At 45.3% G+C, this 16,755-nt stretch overlaps 1 protein-coding gene across 14 annotated transcripts in view; it reads right to left on the reverse strand.

The window, feature by feature from the left end:
- Positions 1 to 16,755, reverse strand: part of kif1a (kinesin family member 1A) — a 209,205-nt gene that overhangs the window by 121,397 nt on the left and 71,053 nt on the right. For all 14 annotated transcript variants that reach the window (XM_033031477.1, XM_033031469.1, XM_033031474.1 and 11 more), the window contains exons 3-4: positions 1,695 to 1,771; positions 829 to 1,008 (exon numbers count right to left, since the gene is read on the reverse strand). In XM_033031477.1, the coding sequence (XP_032887368.1) occupies positions 829 to 1,008; positions 1,695 to 1,771 (257 nt within the window). The remainder of the gene's footprint in view (positions 1 to 828; positions 1,009 to 1,694; positions 1,772 to 16,755) is intronic.

A 16,755-nucleotide genomic window follows, 5' to 3' on the forward strand; every position in this document is an offset into this window, starting at 1 on the left:
GCTTCAGCAGCACCAGCCAAGGGCAGAAGATTGGGGTGGGTTTTCATAAATGTGTTCATCAAGTTGCCATTGAGTTACAGAGCCTTTCAAACTGCCGATCGTTTATGTTTCGATCCAGGTGGCAAACACTGAAAATGATCAAGGATTGATTTTTTGCCCTTTGAGCAAAGGCTGAACTGTGGTTGTGGGGCGAGTGATCCATAGCTTCTGGTCTGGTTAAGTTTAGTTTTGTTTAGAGATACAGTGCGGAAACAGGCCCTTCGACCCACCAGGTCCACGCCGAACAGCGATCCCCGAACATGAACATTATCCTCCACATACTTTGGACGATTTTTACATTTACCACTCCAATTTACCTACAAACCTGTACGTCTTTAGAGTGTGGGAGGATACCGAAGTTCTCGGAGAATACCCACGCGGTCACGGGGAGGACGTACAAACTCCGTATAGACAGCACGGGATCGAACTCGGGTCTCCGGCGCTGTAAGGGAACGAATCTACCGCTGCGCCACCGTGCCACCCCATTGTCATTGCGGGGACAGTGATCCTCGGCTTGTAGTCCATGTGTATGGTCAGGTCTACCGCAGCCTGGTGTCTGGGTGTGGGGACAGTGAGACACAGCCTGTAATGTGGGAACAGTGATCCACAGCCTGGAGTCTTCGTGTAAGTACAGTGATCCACAGGCTGCATTGGGTGTGAGCACAGTGATCTACAACTTGTCGTCTGGGTGTGGAGACAGTATAGTCTGGTTATGGGGGACAATGGAGCACAGTTCGCTGACAACAACACTCGCATCTTGTGCCGAGTCCGGGGTGCCTTGGCTTTTACCTGGGGGATGATTCCTTGTTGCTCCTTCTCCTGTTTGCCCATCATGGTGTACGATTTCCCTGCCCCAGTCTGTCCATAGGCGAAGATGCAGACATTGTAGCCCTCGAAGGCGTGTTGCAACATCTCGTCGCCAATGTCGCAGTACACCTGCTGCTGTGATGCATAGTTGATGTCGGCAGGCTGCAATTAGGACACAAGGAGGTGCTCATTGGAACTGGGCTCACCCTCTTTCTTCAGTTACCCCTCCTGACTGCCTCCCACCCATCACCCTAAACAGAGCCGCCCTCATACTGTATGTTAAAGATACGGAGGAACTGGGGCTCAATTTTCTCTCCCACCATTACAAGAAATTCTTATTTGTAACCATGTAAAGGATGTAGCAGTTATGTGGTAGAATCAATCAATGACCATAATGGCTTCATCCCAATTGAGCAAATGCTTCTTGGTCATCCACAGATTTAAATGTGTATGCTAAGCGCACTGAGCCCAATTAATGGGCAAGAATTCCCCTTTCATACCCAAATGATCAATTGAGAAACTAACTTCTGGGGGAAAAAAAGTATGTCTATTTTTTTCACGTTACCAAACTGTTTGCCCGTGGGGAGCTCTAGCTCGCTAGAGGGAAGGGTGGATAAGAGAAAAGAGATGACATCCTGATCTGAAGGTGGACACCTTGCAAGTGGAGATTCTGATGGGAGTTCAACTGCTTTGCTACAAGTAGGCAGCTAGATGCATGAATTCCTGCTTCTGTGAACAATGGAAACATTTGGAAGCACCTTCTAGATTTACACAGTGACAGAGTGGGGCAATCTGGGAGCATCTGAGTCCGCTTCTCTCCCTGTGGTACAGCAAGCTGAGCTACCTACCGTGGTATGGGACCAGTAGGAGTAGTCGAAGTTGAAACTCTTGGGTACCTCCTTGGGTTGCTTTGGGTTAACAATTGCTGTAGGAGAACAAAAAGAGTCAAGTGAGGGAACAGGATTACCAGTGCCTCTTTACAAAAAAGCATATGAAACGACAGAAACATTTCCATGACGTTTCTCGAAAATGGCTTGAACAGGGAGCTGGGTGGAATTGGGCAGGTCTAACAAGAGTAACTAAAGAGTTATCACTGATGTGCCCTGCCCTCTTTGAGTTCTGGTCCAATCCTTTAGTCTTGGACCAGAATGTCAAGCTGCAGCTCTCTGTAGACGCAGTGCAGATCTACGAGTCAAGGTATCAGACTTGATGGCCTTTGGATGATAGAAAACCTCATCCACTACATCCAAGCAGCTGTAAACAATCCTATACACTAAACTAAATTTGAAGAAGGGAAAGGTATCTGCCCAATACTAATTACATAACCAAATTCACAGAATCAGATTGACTGGCAGTTAATATCAATGTTGGGGGTCCTTGTCAAGTCTTAATTAGCTGCTGGATTACCAGGTACAACACAGTCTACAATTCACAATGTATCTCTTTGGTACTTTTGAACATTTTGAGAGTCTGTCTTGAGTATGGAATGCTGGAATACCAACAAAGAGGATCCATTTGGAAGAACAGGTCGGTCCCCTATTACTTAGGACAATATCTAGTGTTTTCCCCCTCTTTCATGTCCAACCGAGAGTTAGGGGGGACCAGGGCTGTCCCTGTGGAAACCTTCCACCAGAACTATGAGCTGACCCCATGTTGGACCCCCATTTGATAGAATGTAGCACATTATAGACTTCAATGCTCATTATCCAGAATAGCTTGGGTGATACTACCAATGATGGCCCCAAAGCAGAAGCATCCACGTCGTGGGGCTGGAAAACTGGAAGTATCCTGAGCTAATTCTGCTACCACCATCATCTATTGTAACACGTGGTGGCTCCCACTGATTATCGCTGGAAGCTTGCGTCCTTTTTAGGAAGGACGATGACAGCGATGTCAACATTTTTTAACAAGATGGGTTCGAAAGAAGAAGTCAACCAATGATCAAGCTGACATCTTGAGGGATAGACAGTCCCTCCAATAAACCAGAGCTAACACCCACACGACCTCTTCCTTGCAATCCCTGTACATCTGTCAAGAAATTATAAGAGTCACCACCACATAGTTCTTGTGGAATCAAATCCTATGTTCCACTGAAGACATCCTCCATCACCTTGTCGTGGAACAGACATGGCTACAGTATATGTGCAGGAATGAACTGCAGATGCTGGTTTAAACCGAAGATAGACACAAAATGCTGGAGTAACAGAGTGATAGTCAGCATTTCTGGATAGATGGAATGGGTGACGTTTCGGGATGAAGGATCTCGACCCGATACGTCACCCATTCGTTCTCTCCAGAAATGCTGCCTGTCCCACTGAGTTACTGCAGCATGTCTATCTTTAGCTACGGTATATGCAATCTTTAGCCAGTGGAGCGAGGTGAATGGCCCACTCCTGAGATTCCCACCAACTCAACTAGATTCATTTCACGCAAAAAAGAAAACAGTTGTTTCAACTAGACAAACATTCGCTCCAAGTCGAGACACCCAATTGGCTGTAACGTTGAAAATCTGTTCTCCAGAATAAGCCTTATCTCTCTAGCCAAACCATTCCAATGCAACTACATGACTGGAATCTACACAATAACATGGAATACTGTCCTGGTACTGTCCTGTCCTGGTCACAACATTAAAATATGTAACTAAATACTAATCTACCAGCATGCTATCACTTATCAGAAGAGTAAGATTGATGGTGTCAAGCACAACACACCAATAACCTGAAGTCAGTTTTTTTGGCTCCAGATCTCAAGCTATTCCAAAAGATGCATAATTCTAGAGATGAGGTGGGAGTAATTGTTCTTTACGCTATTCGGGCGGCACAGTAGCCTAGCGGTAGAGCTGCTGCCTCACAGCGGCAGAGACCTGGGTTTGATCCTGACTATGGATGCTGTCTGTACGGAGTTTGTACGCTCTCCCTGTGACCCCATGGGTTTTCTCTGGTTCTTTTCTCCCACATTCTAAAGTCGTGCAGTTTTGTAAGTTAACTGACTATTGTAAATTGTCCCTAGTATGTAAGATGCATAAGTGGACAATATAGAACTAGTATACGGGTGATCAATGGTCAGTGTGGACTTGGTGGGCCAAAGGGCCTGTTTCCCTGCCGTATCTCTAAAACTAAAACATCAAGAGAGCGTTTGAGTGAGTTTGGTATAAAGCAGCTCTAGTAAAGTTGGAGTCATCTGGGACTGGGAGGAAAACTCTAGTGGATAAAGTCATAACTCGCACAAGGATGGTTGTTGGACATCAATTTGCCTGCTATGCATCACTACAGTTCCTCTGGGTTGTTACTGAGACACATTCATTTTTAGCTGCTTCATCAATGATCTTCCTCCCAACAAAAGGTCAAAAGTGATGATGTTCGCAGATGATTGCACAATGTTCAGCTCCCTGTCTATTTGCTCACGTAATGTCGACGTCTGCATCAATATGCAGAGACATTTTGGCATGCGTGTGCAAGACAATTATCACCTTCAAACAATGACAGCTATCCCAACTCCTCCACCATCAATCACTCATCATCAACATCCCATAGTTAATAATTTGGCAGGAACTTAACCAAAACACCACAAAATTACTGTGGTTGTAAAAGCAGGTCAGTGGCTGGTTTCTCCAGGGCACGAGAGTCAACTCCTGACAACCCAAAGCTCATACTAAACCCAGCAGGCTCCCCAGGAGTGCAATGTAATTCACCTCAATTGCCCATATGGAACATACAGTAAAACAGCACAGCACAAGAACAGGCCCTTCGGCCCACAATGTCTGTGTTGAACATGATGCTAAGACCAACTCTTATCTTCATGTACATATCCAATATTCCTCCATTCCCTGCATATCCACATGCCTAGCTAAAGGTCTCATAAATGCCACAATCGTACCTGCCTCAACCACCACACTGGCAGCACATTCCTGGCACTATGTAAAAAAATGGCGCTCTGCACCTCCCCTTTAAACTTTGCTCCTCTCACCTTAAAGCCTCTAATATTTGATTTTTCCACCACGAGATAAAAGTTTGGACGGTCTATCCTACTTGGGCCTCATATAATTTAATATACTTCTATCGCAACCTCCAGCATTCCACAGAAAATAATCCACATGTTCAACCCACTTCCTGTAGCTAATATTCTCTAATCTAGGCATCATTCTGATAAATCTCCTCTGCACCATTTCCAAAACCTCCCCATCCTTCCAGGAATGGGGTGACCAGAAATGCATGCAATACTCCAAATGCAGCCTAACCAATGTCCTGTAAAGCCGCTTCATGGCTTCTTGACTCTTGCACTCAATCCCCAACCTATTAAAGCAAGCATATCATATCACATTTTTACTACTCTATCTATTTGTGTTACCATGCTCAGGGAGTTATACACTTGGACCTCAATTTCCATCTTTACATCAATGCTGTCGAGGGTCATGTCATTAATTGCACATTTTCCCCTTGCATTTGACTTCCCAAAGTTCAACACCTCACATTTGCTCGAATTGCACTCCATCTGCCATTTTTACACCCATTTCTGTAACTGATATATATCCCACTGGAAACTTTGACAAACTCCGTCACAGTCTGAGAACCCAGCAATCTTAGTGACATCTGCAAACTTACTAACCAATCTGCCTACATTTACATCTTTGCTGTTCAGGCAACATTCAAGGTGCTGAACACCAACCACAACATTTTATTGACACCATCACCATCTTGCTTCCTCTATAACTGGCACACACTGAGGACTGTCTGCTTGCTTCTTCGACACCATCACACCATGATCATATCCTTTCATAGCCAGAAAATATCAAGAGTAGTAAATACATGGGAACATGGCCATCTACATGTTTAGACATATATCAATGCTCCTGCACCGTCACTAAGTCAAGCTCCTGGAATTCCCTTTTTATAGCACCGTGGGAGTTTCTCCACCATGTGATTCAGGAAGGCAACTCCTCACCTCTTTGGAAGAACAGTTTAGGGGGTAAGGAATAAATATTAGCCACACTAGTGATGCGATTTGACAGGCTCCCTCCCCAATGACAAACTTTCTTAATGGGATCAAGAACATGCAATGGTCAAGTAGGAGTATGGCAAATAGCCAGTACAGATACCTACATTAGTTCTAGGAGCAGAATTAGGCTATTTGGCCCATCAAGTCGACTCCGCCATACAATTATGGCTGATCTATCCTTCCCTTTCAACTCCATTCTCCTGCCTTCTCTCCATAACCCCTACACCCATTACATTAGTAATAAGATATGAATATAGCTAAATGTCAGTGCACAGAATTCTACCAAATTGATCAATCATTTCACTTTTGACGAATCTATCCATCACATACTCATTCCCATTGGGGTTCATTTTTATTTTAAAATTTGCTTCCAACAGTCCATCCTCTGCAGTCCAGCCCAAGATCATAATTATGTCTCCAGATAACCCATGAACTTCTCAATCTGATCCATCCTGCAACCCACAGGATCCATTGCATTAGATTTCAGCCTGAAACTCACTCCCACAAATGAAGCAGCATAACTGGAAATGTAGAGTATGCACGCCCTTCTTACAACCCCCACTGCCTTGACATTTCAATTGGCATATCATTTTCTGTACTGCAGAGAAAGATAATTCTGCTCTCCCAATTAGATAACCAGCAGTAACCCACTTCTTTCTTTCTATCTATCTATCTATCTATCTATCTATCTATCTATCTATCTATCTATCTATCTATCTATCTATCTATCTATCTATCTATCTATCTATCTATCTATCTATCTATCTATCTATCTATCTATCTATCTATCTATCTATCTATCTATCTATCTATCTATCTATCTATCTATCTATCATTATTCGTATACATAATTCCTTCACTTAACATTAAACACTAAACAGAAAATTATTGACTGTGAAATCCTATTATGCACCATGTTTGCCTACACAGCAGCAACTACTATATTTCAAACGTAATTGATTGGGAAGTGCTTTGGGATATATTGAGGATGTGAAAAGCACTTTACACATGTATTTTAAGAGTACCTGTACATCTGAACATCAATCTGTAGACCTTTCATTTTAGTATAGTTTAGTTTCAGTTTAAGAGATGCAGCATGGAAATAGTCCCTTCAACCCACCCAGTGAGCGCCGGCTAGCGTTCGCCTATATACTAATTCTATACTACACACTAGGGACAATTTACAGAAGCCAATTAACCTACAAACTTGCGCGTCTTTGGGATGTGGAAGGAAACCGGAGCACCTGGAGAAAACCCACGCCGTCACAGGGAGAATATACAAATTCCGTATAGAAACCACCCGTAATCAGGAACAAACTCGGGTAACTGGTGCTGTGAGGCAGCAACTCTACCACTGTGCCACTGTCTCTGAGTATCTGGTATTCTCTAAAATTGAGTTTTGAAAGATCCCAGGGCCCCGCGTTGTTAAAGTCAGCGCCGCCTGCGGCTGAAAGCTCGTCAGACCACAGCTCCACGATGTTCAAGACGGCAGGCCCAGCACTTCGGATCTACAACACGGCGACCCCAGTAAGACATCGCGGCACTTTCGTGCTGCACTGCTCCTGAAGCTGAAGCCCTGGCCAGTCTCCGGAAGGAAAGGCTGCGTCAATCCAGATGGTAGGCCGCGAGGAGGGGGCGAAGATGCGGCTCGGAGGACAGGCGCATCCTCGACGAGGTAGTGACTGAGAAAACTGTTTCCCCCTTCCCCCCCATCCCCCACATAAAAAGACTAAAAGACTTCCAAAACAAAACAAAACTTTTGACAGACTAAAAAATAAAAAAAAGAATGAAAGGACGAACAGCTGCAGGCAAGGCTGCACTCAACGGTGTCCCCTAATTTTCAGATACCCCTATTAAAGATCACACAAATCATTCCCACTACTTATATATTTGTGGACCATGCATTCAGCACACCATTGTTACCTTTGGTATTCATTTATATTCTGAAATCTAAGACGATTAATCCCAGGATATTAAGTTAACCTTGACGGGGTAAGGTCACTGACTGACATGTATCTGGAGGATGATGACAGCTTTGTTTCTGAATGCAGTCATGGCTCTATGGAAATCACAGCCACTGCAAGCAAAATCTAATGGTTACCATGGAAACTGCACAGAAAAAAAGCTGATGAAAAGAAGACCTTGAACTTAATGGGGAAAAAAACTTGTGAGCAATGTAAACTGGTAACCCATTTTACAGGTACATGATTGCACGGACATCTTTCTCTGCCACAAATGAAAGAACAAAGAGAAGGAGCCAGGAATTGCCACGAATGAAAACAGTTTCCTTTAATATTGATCTCTTGAAACAACTCGGTTAGTAAGTGATTAAAATATAGTTTTACTGACATACCACACTTAAGCTGATGCATTGTTGTTGCAATGAATGGACAATTACCAATAGAAGAGCTAAGCTACAAATTATACATTCTAATATGAGTCTAATTGGCAGCGCTCTGAATCAGGCATTTAAATTCCACTTGGTACTTTTTGAGAGGAACATGTCTTGTTTTCAAATCAATAAGGTGAAACAGAACTGCTAAAAAGGCTTTCTGTAATATTCATTGAGAATCTAAATGAGTTTAAACCTGCCTCAGTCAGATGAGCCAAATCCCCCAGGAAGAATGAATGCAAATGAATAAACAATCATTAAACATTTAGCTTAGTTTAGAAAATGTCCATTTTAAAAATAGCATTTCTCCATTGCATCTTAGAATTAGCTACCACTGCAATTATGTATGCACAATATTATAGCTTTTGTTCATTTACTTAGAACATATTTAGGTGGTCGTTATGTATCATTGGATGTTTATTTTTCTGGCTGCCTTTCAAAAGCAAGGATAACCATTGATAGTAATCTAAAAATCTTTTACCAGTAGATATCCCTGGGAATGCAATATACTGGGTATGAAATATACTCTGACACTGAAACTACCTTCCAACGAGCTCTGGCTTATAGGGAGGTTTCACGGCAGTCGGGTCACGACCCATGACCCGTACTGTTGCTACACTACTCCAAATGGATTACACGCGGTGAACTGCAGGTAGGCACTTACCATTGTTTCCAGCGTAGCGGGCCCGTTAAAACCCGCTGAAATTGTCCATTTTTGCGCTGTAAATAATTATGGAAATCGGGATAAGCGTGAGGGACATTTAGCCTACTTCAGAATTCCAAAAGTGAGGAGAAATGACGGTAGATAAAAACGAGCGCTGAAGGGACAACAACAGCCAGAGTGCTTGGCGAACATTGGCCGTTTGCTCACTGCATTTCATCAACAGTAAGGCAGTATTTGTGTTTTTTCTTGATTCCTTTGGCATCTAAAAAGTTTCAGAAGTGATAAATCTGGCTGTAATCTTTTAAAATCGCCCATGGTTCTCGTGGGTTTTTACATACAAAATGAAAACGCATCTGAAGAAAAATCTACAGCCAGATTTATCACTTCTGAGAATTTTTAAATACCAAAGGAATCAAGAAAAAACACAAATAATGCCTTACTTGATGAAATGCAGTGAGCAAACGCGATAATTCCCAATAATTTCAATGTTTACCGAGCACTTTAGCTGCTGTAGTCCCTTCAGTTCTCGCTTCTCTATACCTTCATTTCACTTCACTTTTGGAATTCTAAAGATGGGTGCATGTCTCTCACACTTACCCCGACTCCCACAAATTTTTTCAGTGCAAAAATTCAACATTTTGGCGGTTTTTAACAGGTAGGGAAGTACGCGGTTCTAGCATTAATAACATATACCGGAAGTGACGGATGTCTTCCAGTTGGATTTAGCGGCTCCGTGCGTTGAGCCCTATGACCCAGTGACCTTTCGTGCAACCACCCTATATGCATGACTGCCCATGAAATGCAAAAGAGCAGCAGGAAGACGACTAGATTAAAGCATGGAGCTCAAATTGTGCCGTGATGTCAAGCTGGCCAGCTAGATAAAAACCAAAGCAGGTGGCTGTGAAATTTTCCACTTTCACAGGAGACTGAGAGGGGGTAATTGCTTTCAGAAAGTCCCATGTGCACTTGTTTGAGATATTGAAGATTTGGCAGTTGCCTGTGGAATCAGCACTCTGTTGGCAAACAGCAAATTGAGTGGAGCGTTGAAGGGAGGCAAGAGAAAGAAAATATAGGGGAAAAGCCATCCTGACCCAATGTGGCAAGACTCCAATTGGTTTCTCTCTCAATGCTCCCTGATAATTTTCACTGCACTTACTGCTCACATTTCTAGATGTATACATTTGTACATTTCTAGAGTGTGCATGCTTCTGGGTTATTCAACCCTGGAGTGACACACTGCCTGAATGCACTATAGAACGAGGGGTGTTCCTATTGAAACCTATAATATCCTCAGGGGTCGATGATCATCGAGGTCTTTCGACGTGGAGATATCTCAAATGGAAGATAAGTGCTTCAAGATAAAGGGACGATCATTTTTAAATGAAGTAGATAGAAATTTTGAATTGCAGATAATGCTAAACACTTCACAACCTCTTCTGACAGGTTTTACATCCTAAAGTGCATTATTGCACCTGGTCTACCAGTCTGAACGTAGTCAATTACATTCTGGCCCTGCACTGTACAAAGTGAATTTCGTAAGCTATCCTGGTATCAGAAATTCTTGACACTAAAGTTCAGCAGAGAAATGGGAAGAATGAGATTGCAGAAGTCCCTCCAACAGTAAAGTATACTCAGTTTCAATACATTCCAGAGGGTGGAAGTGACATGAGGTTGTAGGCAGACATGGGGTTTGAAGGAGAGCATTGCAAGAAGGTGCAGTTGCAAATGAAGATGGAGAGAATGGCGCAGCACTATGGAGATTAGTGACACAGATTGGCATAAATCTATATTAACTCTAGGTGGCTATTTCCACGGACTCCTAATTGGATAGGATCTGATAATTCAGTACAAAACTAGGTACGAACACTGAATAATGTCCATTTAAGTGTATTTATTACAGTCCAATTTATCATCAACACTGCATGTAAATGTTCCAAAGACCTGTTTCTGCAGTTTACAAAATATATCTTAATTGATCCAGGCGTTTTAGTGAGGATTAGACCAAGTGGGACCCGTTGGGTACCGTCCCCCAACATGGTGGGGGGGAGGGGCGGCATCACAGGGGAGGTCTGGTACCCGAACGCAATATTCCACCACTCACCCATAGGTCCCAATACTCACCACTCCCTAGAGAAGAGGGGGGGGGGGGGGGTTAGAGAGGGAGAGGGGTGTGGAGAGGGAGGGGGTAGAGAGAGTGGGGGAGGGGGGTAGAGAGGGAGGAGGATAGAGAGGGAGGAGGAGGGTGTAGAGAGGGGTATGGGAGGGGGAGGGGGTTGAGAGGATAGAGAGTGAGAGGGAGGGGAGTAGAGGGAGGGTAGAGGGAGGGGGAGAGAGGGAGAGGGGCAGATAGGGAGAGGGGTAGAGACCCTACCCCATCTCCCTCCTCCTCATTTATCTCATCCTCCTCCCCTCACTCCCATTCCCAGCCCCAGGACCTACCCAGGTCATAGAGCAACGCGAGGGCCTGGAACTTGGCCTGGTTCTCGTACTCGACCAGGCCCTGGCTGTAGACCCAGGCTCGTCCTTGGTTCCAGCGGCAGCCTCCAACAGTCAGCTCGGCCGCCGCCTGGGCTCCAGTGCAGGTTCCAACTGCACCGTCCCTGACCCTGGACCCAGGTTCATCCTTGATTCCACCGGCGGCTTCTTTCTCGGCCCTGGTCAAGGCCCCATCCCAAGCCTCGGGCTCGGCCATCACTCCAGCTCCAGGCTCGTCTCCAGCCCAGGCTCAGCCCGCAGCAGCAACCTCCCCTCTAGGCACCGAGCAGCCGCAGGGCAACGGGCGGCCAGCAGCCGCGGCCACTCCTCGTTCACCCCGAGCACTCCATCCCGGAGTGTCCGGTCCTGCCTTGCGAATGCATTGTGACATCATTTGGGTGTCGGGCGCCGGATCGTGCGCGCTGGAGTGCCCCTCCCTTCCAGAGTGTCACGTCCTGCCTTGCGAGTGCATTGTCATGTCAGTCGGATTTTTGTTTCTCAAAATGGGTGAGTTTTTGGGGGTGTTATTAAAATTTCAAGGATCAAAAAGTTCAGAGATATAGGTGGAAATGCGACGGGAAGATGTTTATCGCCTCCAAGGGAAAAATGTGAGTAGGATGTGTGAAAATGGGAAGGCTGTGGCCTAGCATTTGGAAGAAAATAGGAATTAAACAGATTAAGCCCAGATGACACACACACACATATACATAAACACAAACAAAAGAGTTTTAGTAATATAGATTGTCAAAAAAATTAAATATCCTTGGCTCATTAATAATGTCTGAATCGCAAAGATTAAGTAAAGAGAGTGTTTGATGGGATTGTTCTGAAAGACTGAAAAGGTTTTTCAGATAGTTAATGATACAATTGGTCACTCTGACCCTCTCTTCTATCCCTTTCCCTCTGAATTCCTTTTAGTTCCTTTCTCTATTATTCTCTCAATATTACTCCCCTGTATCTGTCCCTCTGCTGCCTTCAATTTCTCCACATCCCTTCTATCTATTTCTCCCACATGTTCCATGACTCATCTCCCTGATCTCTTCTTCCATCACCCCCGATCAATGCTTTCCACTCCCCGTGGTGAAATTGGTAGCCCTCGGCCTGCCTATGTCGATGTTGCACATAGTAGAATGCCAACTGTTGGATGACAGCCATGGCAATGACGAATGGAAGAGACTTCCAACAGTCCATCGGATGGCGCTGCACACGGCAGCCTCGCCAGCAGCCTGTCCATCATTTCACCCTTTTGTTATTTTTTTAATGTGTTAAAAGTATGTTTTACAAGGTTTCTTAGTCTTTTTTATGTGGGGTGTGCAGGGTGGGGGGGAAGAGGGGAAACCGTTTTCTCAGTCGCTTCCTGGTCGGAGATGTGTCTCATCTTCGGCCCCCCCCCCCCATCGCGGCCTACCATCCGGATTGGCGCGGCCTTTCCTGCCGGAGACCGGCCAGAGCTTCAGCAGCGTTGCAGCACTGAATCCCATCGCAGAGCGGGCGCTGCTTTAACAGGGATCGCCGTTTGGAGCTCCGGAGTGTTGGGCCAGCTGCTTTAACACCGTGGAGCTGTGGTTTGCGGAGCTGCCAGCCGCGGGCGGCGATGACTTTACCGTCGCGGAGCCTGAGATCTTTTGAGAGCCGCGGTCTCCGGTAGGAAGTGGCTGATTCGGAAACTCCAAGCCGCTGAGAGTGTTCTCCCGTTCCGAGATCGGAGTTTCATCATCCCGGCGAGAGGGCCTGAACATCGGGCCGCCCGTAGCGGTGACTGCGGAGGGTACAAAGGCCTGACCACTGGTGAACAAAGAGGAGGATGACTGAACTTTATTGCCTTCCCTCACAGTGGGAAATGCTGATTCCGCTGTGGGGGATGTTTATGTTAAATCCTATTGTGTATTGTGTTCTTTTATTTGTATGGTTGTATGGTAACTCAAATCTCACTGTACCAATTGGTGCATGTGACAATAAATGTAACTTGAACTTGAACCTGAACTCAATCAATAATTTACAGCAGTAGATCTTGCATGGTAGATCATCCATCTGGATGAAAGTCAATTAATTGCTTGAACTATGAGAAATTGTTATAGCAGAAAGCAAAATGTTCCAGACACTTTCAACCGGATCAGAAGAACAGCTCCTAAGAGGCAAAGGAATCCTGGTGGCAGAAAAAGGTCATCTGTGCATTCACTGGAGTCAGATTTCCTCGTATCCAGCAATAGCCAACTCTGACGTTCCTTTCTATTACTAGATACTGGGGCTCTGGTGTCACAATATCAGACTAATTCTGGATAGCATTTGTCTCTTGGGAATCTGTACTCTGACTGGTGCCATCGGTAACTTCTCCCCCAGGCAAATGTCTCTCAACAACTAGAACTTCACTCTGACATTAACGCATGATGTATGTCTTTTCATATCCAGGAAATGGCACTCAAAAAGCTATAGCATTTGACTATTTATGAATAGCAACGTTTCTTAAATAGCTGTAAACTGAAAGCTGTCTCCTGGCCCCTTTGCCTCAGGGAGATTGCTTTGCAATGTCTGGTGTGTCTCAGTTCTTTAGGGAGATGAGTAGACTGACTGGTGCCGCTCAATTCCTCTACCTTGAGATACATCTCATGAGTGAAAATGATCCTTCTGAATGGCTGTTATCCAATCTCCAATCATTTGCATTTCTTCTGCCTATCTTTGTGATTCTGCTCCTTCCCTTCCACTCAGTTACTTATCCTTTAATTCCAATCAATTTCTGATGAGAATTTTTTTTTTGATGAGAGAACATTTTTCACACAGAGTGTTGAATCTGTGGAATTCTCTGCCACAGAGGGTGGTTGAGGCCAGCTTTATTTGGCTATATTTAAGAGGGAGTTAGATGTGGCCTTGTGGCTAAAAGAATCAGGGGGTATGGAGAGAAGGCAGGTACAGGATACTGAGTTAGATGATCAGCCATGATCATATTGAATGGCGGTGCAGGCTCGAAGGGCCGAATGGCCTACTCCTGCACCTATTTTCTATGTTTCTATGTTTCTATTTCCTAATGGATCAGTCAGTATCTGCATCAAACTGTGGCTGAACCACACTCATCACAACTATGGTGTACTTTTTTAACCCTGAGATAGGCTTCAGATCACGCCCTCGAGTAATCACTCAGAGCGCCTCCATAACACTGTTCCCTCTCCACTCTGTTCCCTGTCCCACTTGTACGTCATTTGCGCGTCACGCAGATGGCGCGCAAAGATTTTGTACATCCTGGGGCGCCGCACGCATCACTGCCAATGTCACCACGCACCAGGCGTGCGTAATGCGCGCGTCGTGCGTCATGACGTCGCGTAAATGACGCGCAAATGACGCCCAAGTGGTCACACCATCACACCATCCCCTCTCCATGTCCCTAACATCTTCCTCTCACCCTTTACATAATACTGTCCCTCCACCTCTATAACAGTTTTTTTCTCTACCTCCATAACACATTCCTCTACCCAACTCCATAAATTAAATTTCTTTATTTATATAGCACATTTTTAGTCAACTTGCATTGACCCCAAAGTGCTTCACATAATTACATTCACACACACAGGCAAAGATGGGTGAAGTGTCTTGCCCAAGGACACACACAGGCAAAGGTGGGTGAAGTGTCTTGCCCAAGTACACAACGACAGTATGCACTCCAAGCGGGATTCGAACCAGCTACCTTCCGGTTGCCAGCCGAACACTTAGCCCATTGTGCCATCTGTCATCCCAATACCTTACGAGACACACCATACCTTCTCCAACACTGTAACTGTCGTCTCTCCACAACTAACACCAGCTACCTTCCGGTTGCCAGCCGAACACTTAGCCCATTGTGCCATCTGTCATCCCAATACCTTACGAGACACACCATACCTTCTCCAACACTGTAACTGTCGTCTCTCCACAACTAACAACCCTCTCCACCTCCATTACATGGTTTGTCTGCATCTCTGTAGCAGTCCTTTTTCCAGCTGCATGGTCGTTCTCTCTTCAACTTCATAACATGTTCTTTCCATGTCCTTAACATAGTCCCCTCCACAGACTGACTCCACCTCCATAACACCATTCCCTCTCCGCCTTCATTACAGTCCTTGCTCCACGTCTGAAGCATCATCCTCTCTTTACCTCTATAACACTAACCTATCTCCATCACTGTTCCCGTTTTACCTCCATTACAGCATTTCCCCTCCATTTTCATTAGTCTTTTCTCCACCTTCAAAACATCGCTCCCTTTCTACCTCTGTAATATTGTCATCCCATCTCCATTATTGTCCTTTATTCCCCTTCTTAACAACCTCCCCTCTCTACTTCCATAGCACCATCTCTCACCAACTCCATAACACTGTTCTCACCACCTCCATAATACTGTTCCTCTCTACATCACAAAAAGAGTGCCAAGAGACAGCCCAGGGCAATTACCTTGGTCGCAGAGGAGCAGCAGCCAGACCAGCGAGGGAGTGAATTTGCTATGGCAGCCTAATTAGTTGACTGGATAGTCAACTTGACTAGATAAAATTAAGTTCAGGTGTAGCGGAGCGGCCTGTTAGGAGCAGCTTGTTGAGGTGTTGTGAGTCTTTGGCTCAAGGGTCTTCGGCGAGGAGGCTGCACTTGAATCTGTTCTGTGTGTGTTCCGATAGTTAAATTTGTAACTTATTGCAGTGATTTATTGAAAGAGGCTATCGGCAACAGAAAAGGGTATAGGTTTCACTCAACTCTGTGAGTGGGTCTCATTCGTAATTGGTGATTTTGTCTACCGAAGTAATAGCAGGCAAGTTGTTACAGTGTCTCTGCTGCAGGATGTGGGAAGTCAGGGACACTGCTGGTGCATATGACAACTACACCTGCAGAAATTGTGTCCAGGTGCAGCTCCCGAATGATCGTGTTAGGGAACTGGAGCAGCAGCTGGATGACCTCAGGACCATCCGGAAAACGAGAGTTTCCTGGACAGGACCTATAGTGAGGTTGTTACACCGAGGATACAGGAAAAGCGAAGGTGGGTGACAACAAGGAAGAGAAGTAAACATGGAGTGCAGGAGACCCCGGTGGCTGTAACTATTGAAAACAGGTATACCCTCTTGGGAGCTGTCGGGGCGGATGACACCTCAAGTATGAGTGGCAGCCAGGGCTGTAACTCCAACCCTGGTGTTGAGGCTCAATGGGGAAGAGTGACATCAGGTAGAGCAGGTGGTGAGGGACTCAATAGTCAGAGATGCGGACAGGAGATTTTGCAGAAACAGGCGAGACTCCAGGATGGTGTACTGCCTCCCCGATGCCAGGGTCCAGGAGGTCTCAGACTGGCTTCGGAACATCCTCGACAGTGATGATGAACAGCCAGAAGTAGTTGTGCATAAAGGCACAAATGACATGGCAGGAAGAGGAAGGGGGT

Source organism: Amblyraja radiata, chromosome 13 (assembly GCF_010909765.2).
Source record: "Amblyraja radiata isolate CabotCenter1 chromosome 13, sAmbRad1.1.pri, whole genome shotgun sequence".
NCBI lineage: Eukaryota > Metazoa > Chordata > Chondrichthyes > Rajiformes > Rajidae > Amblyraja > Amblyraja radiata.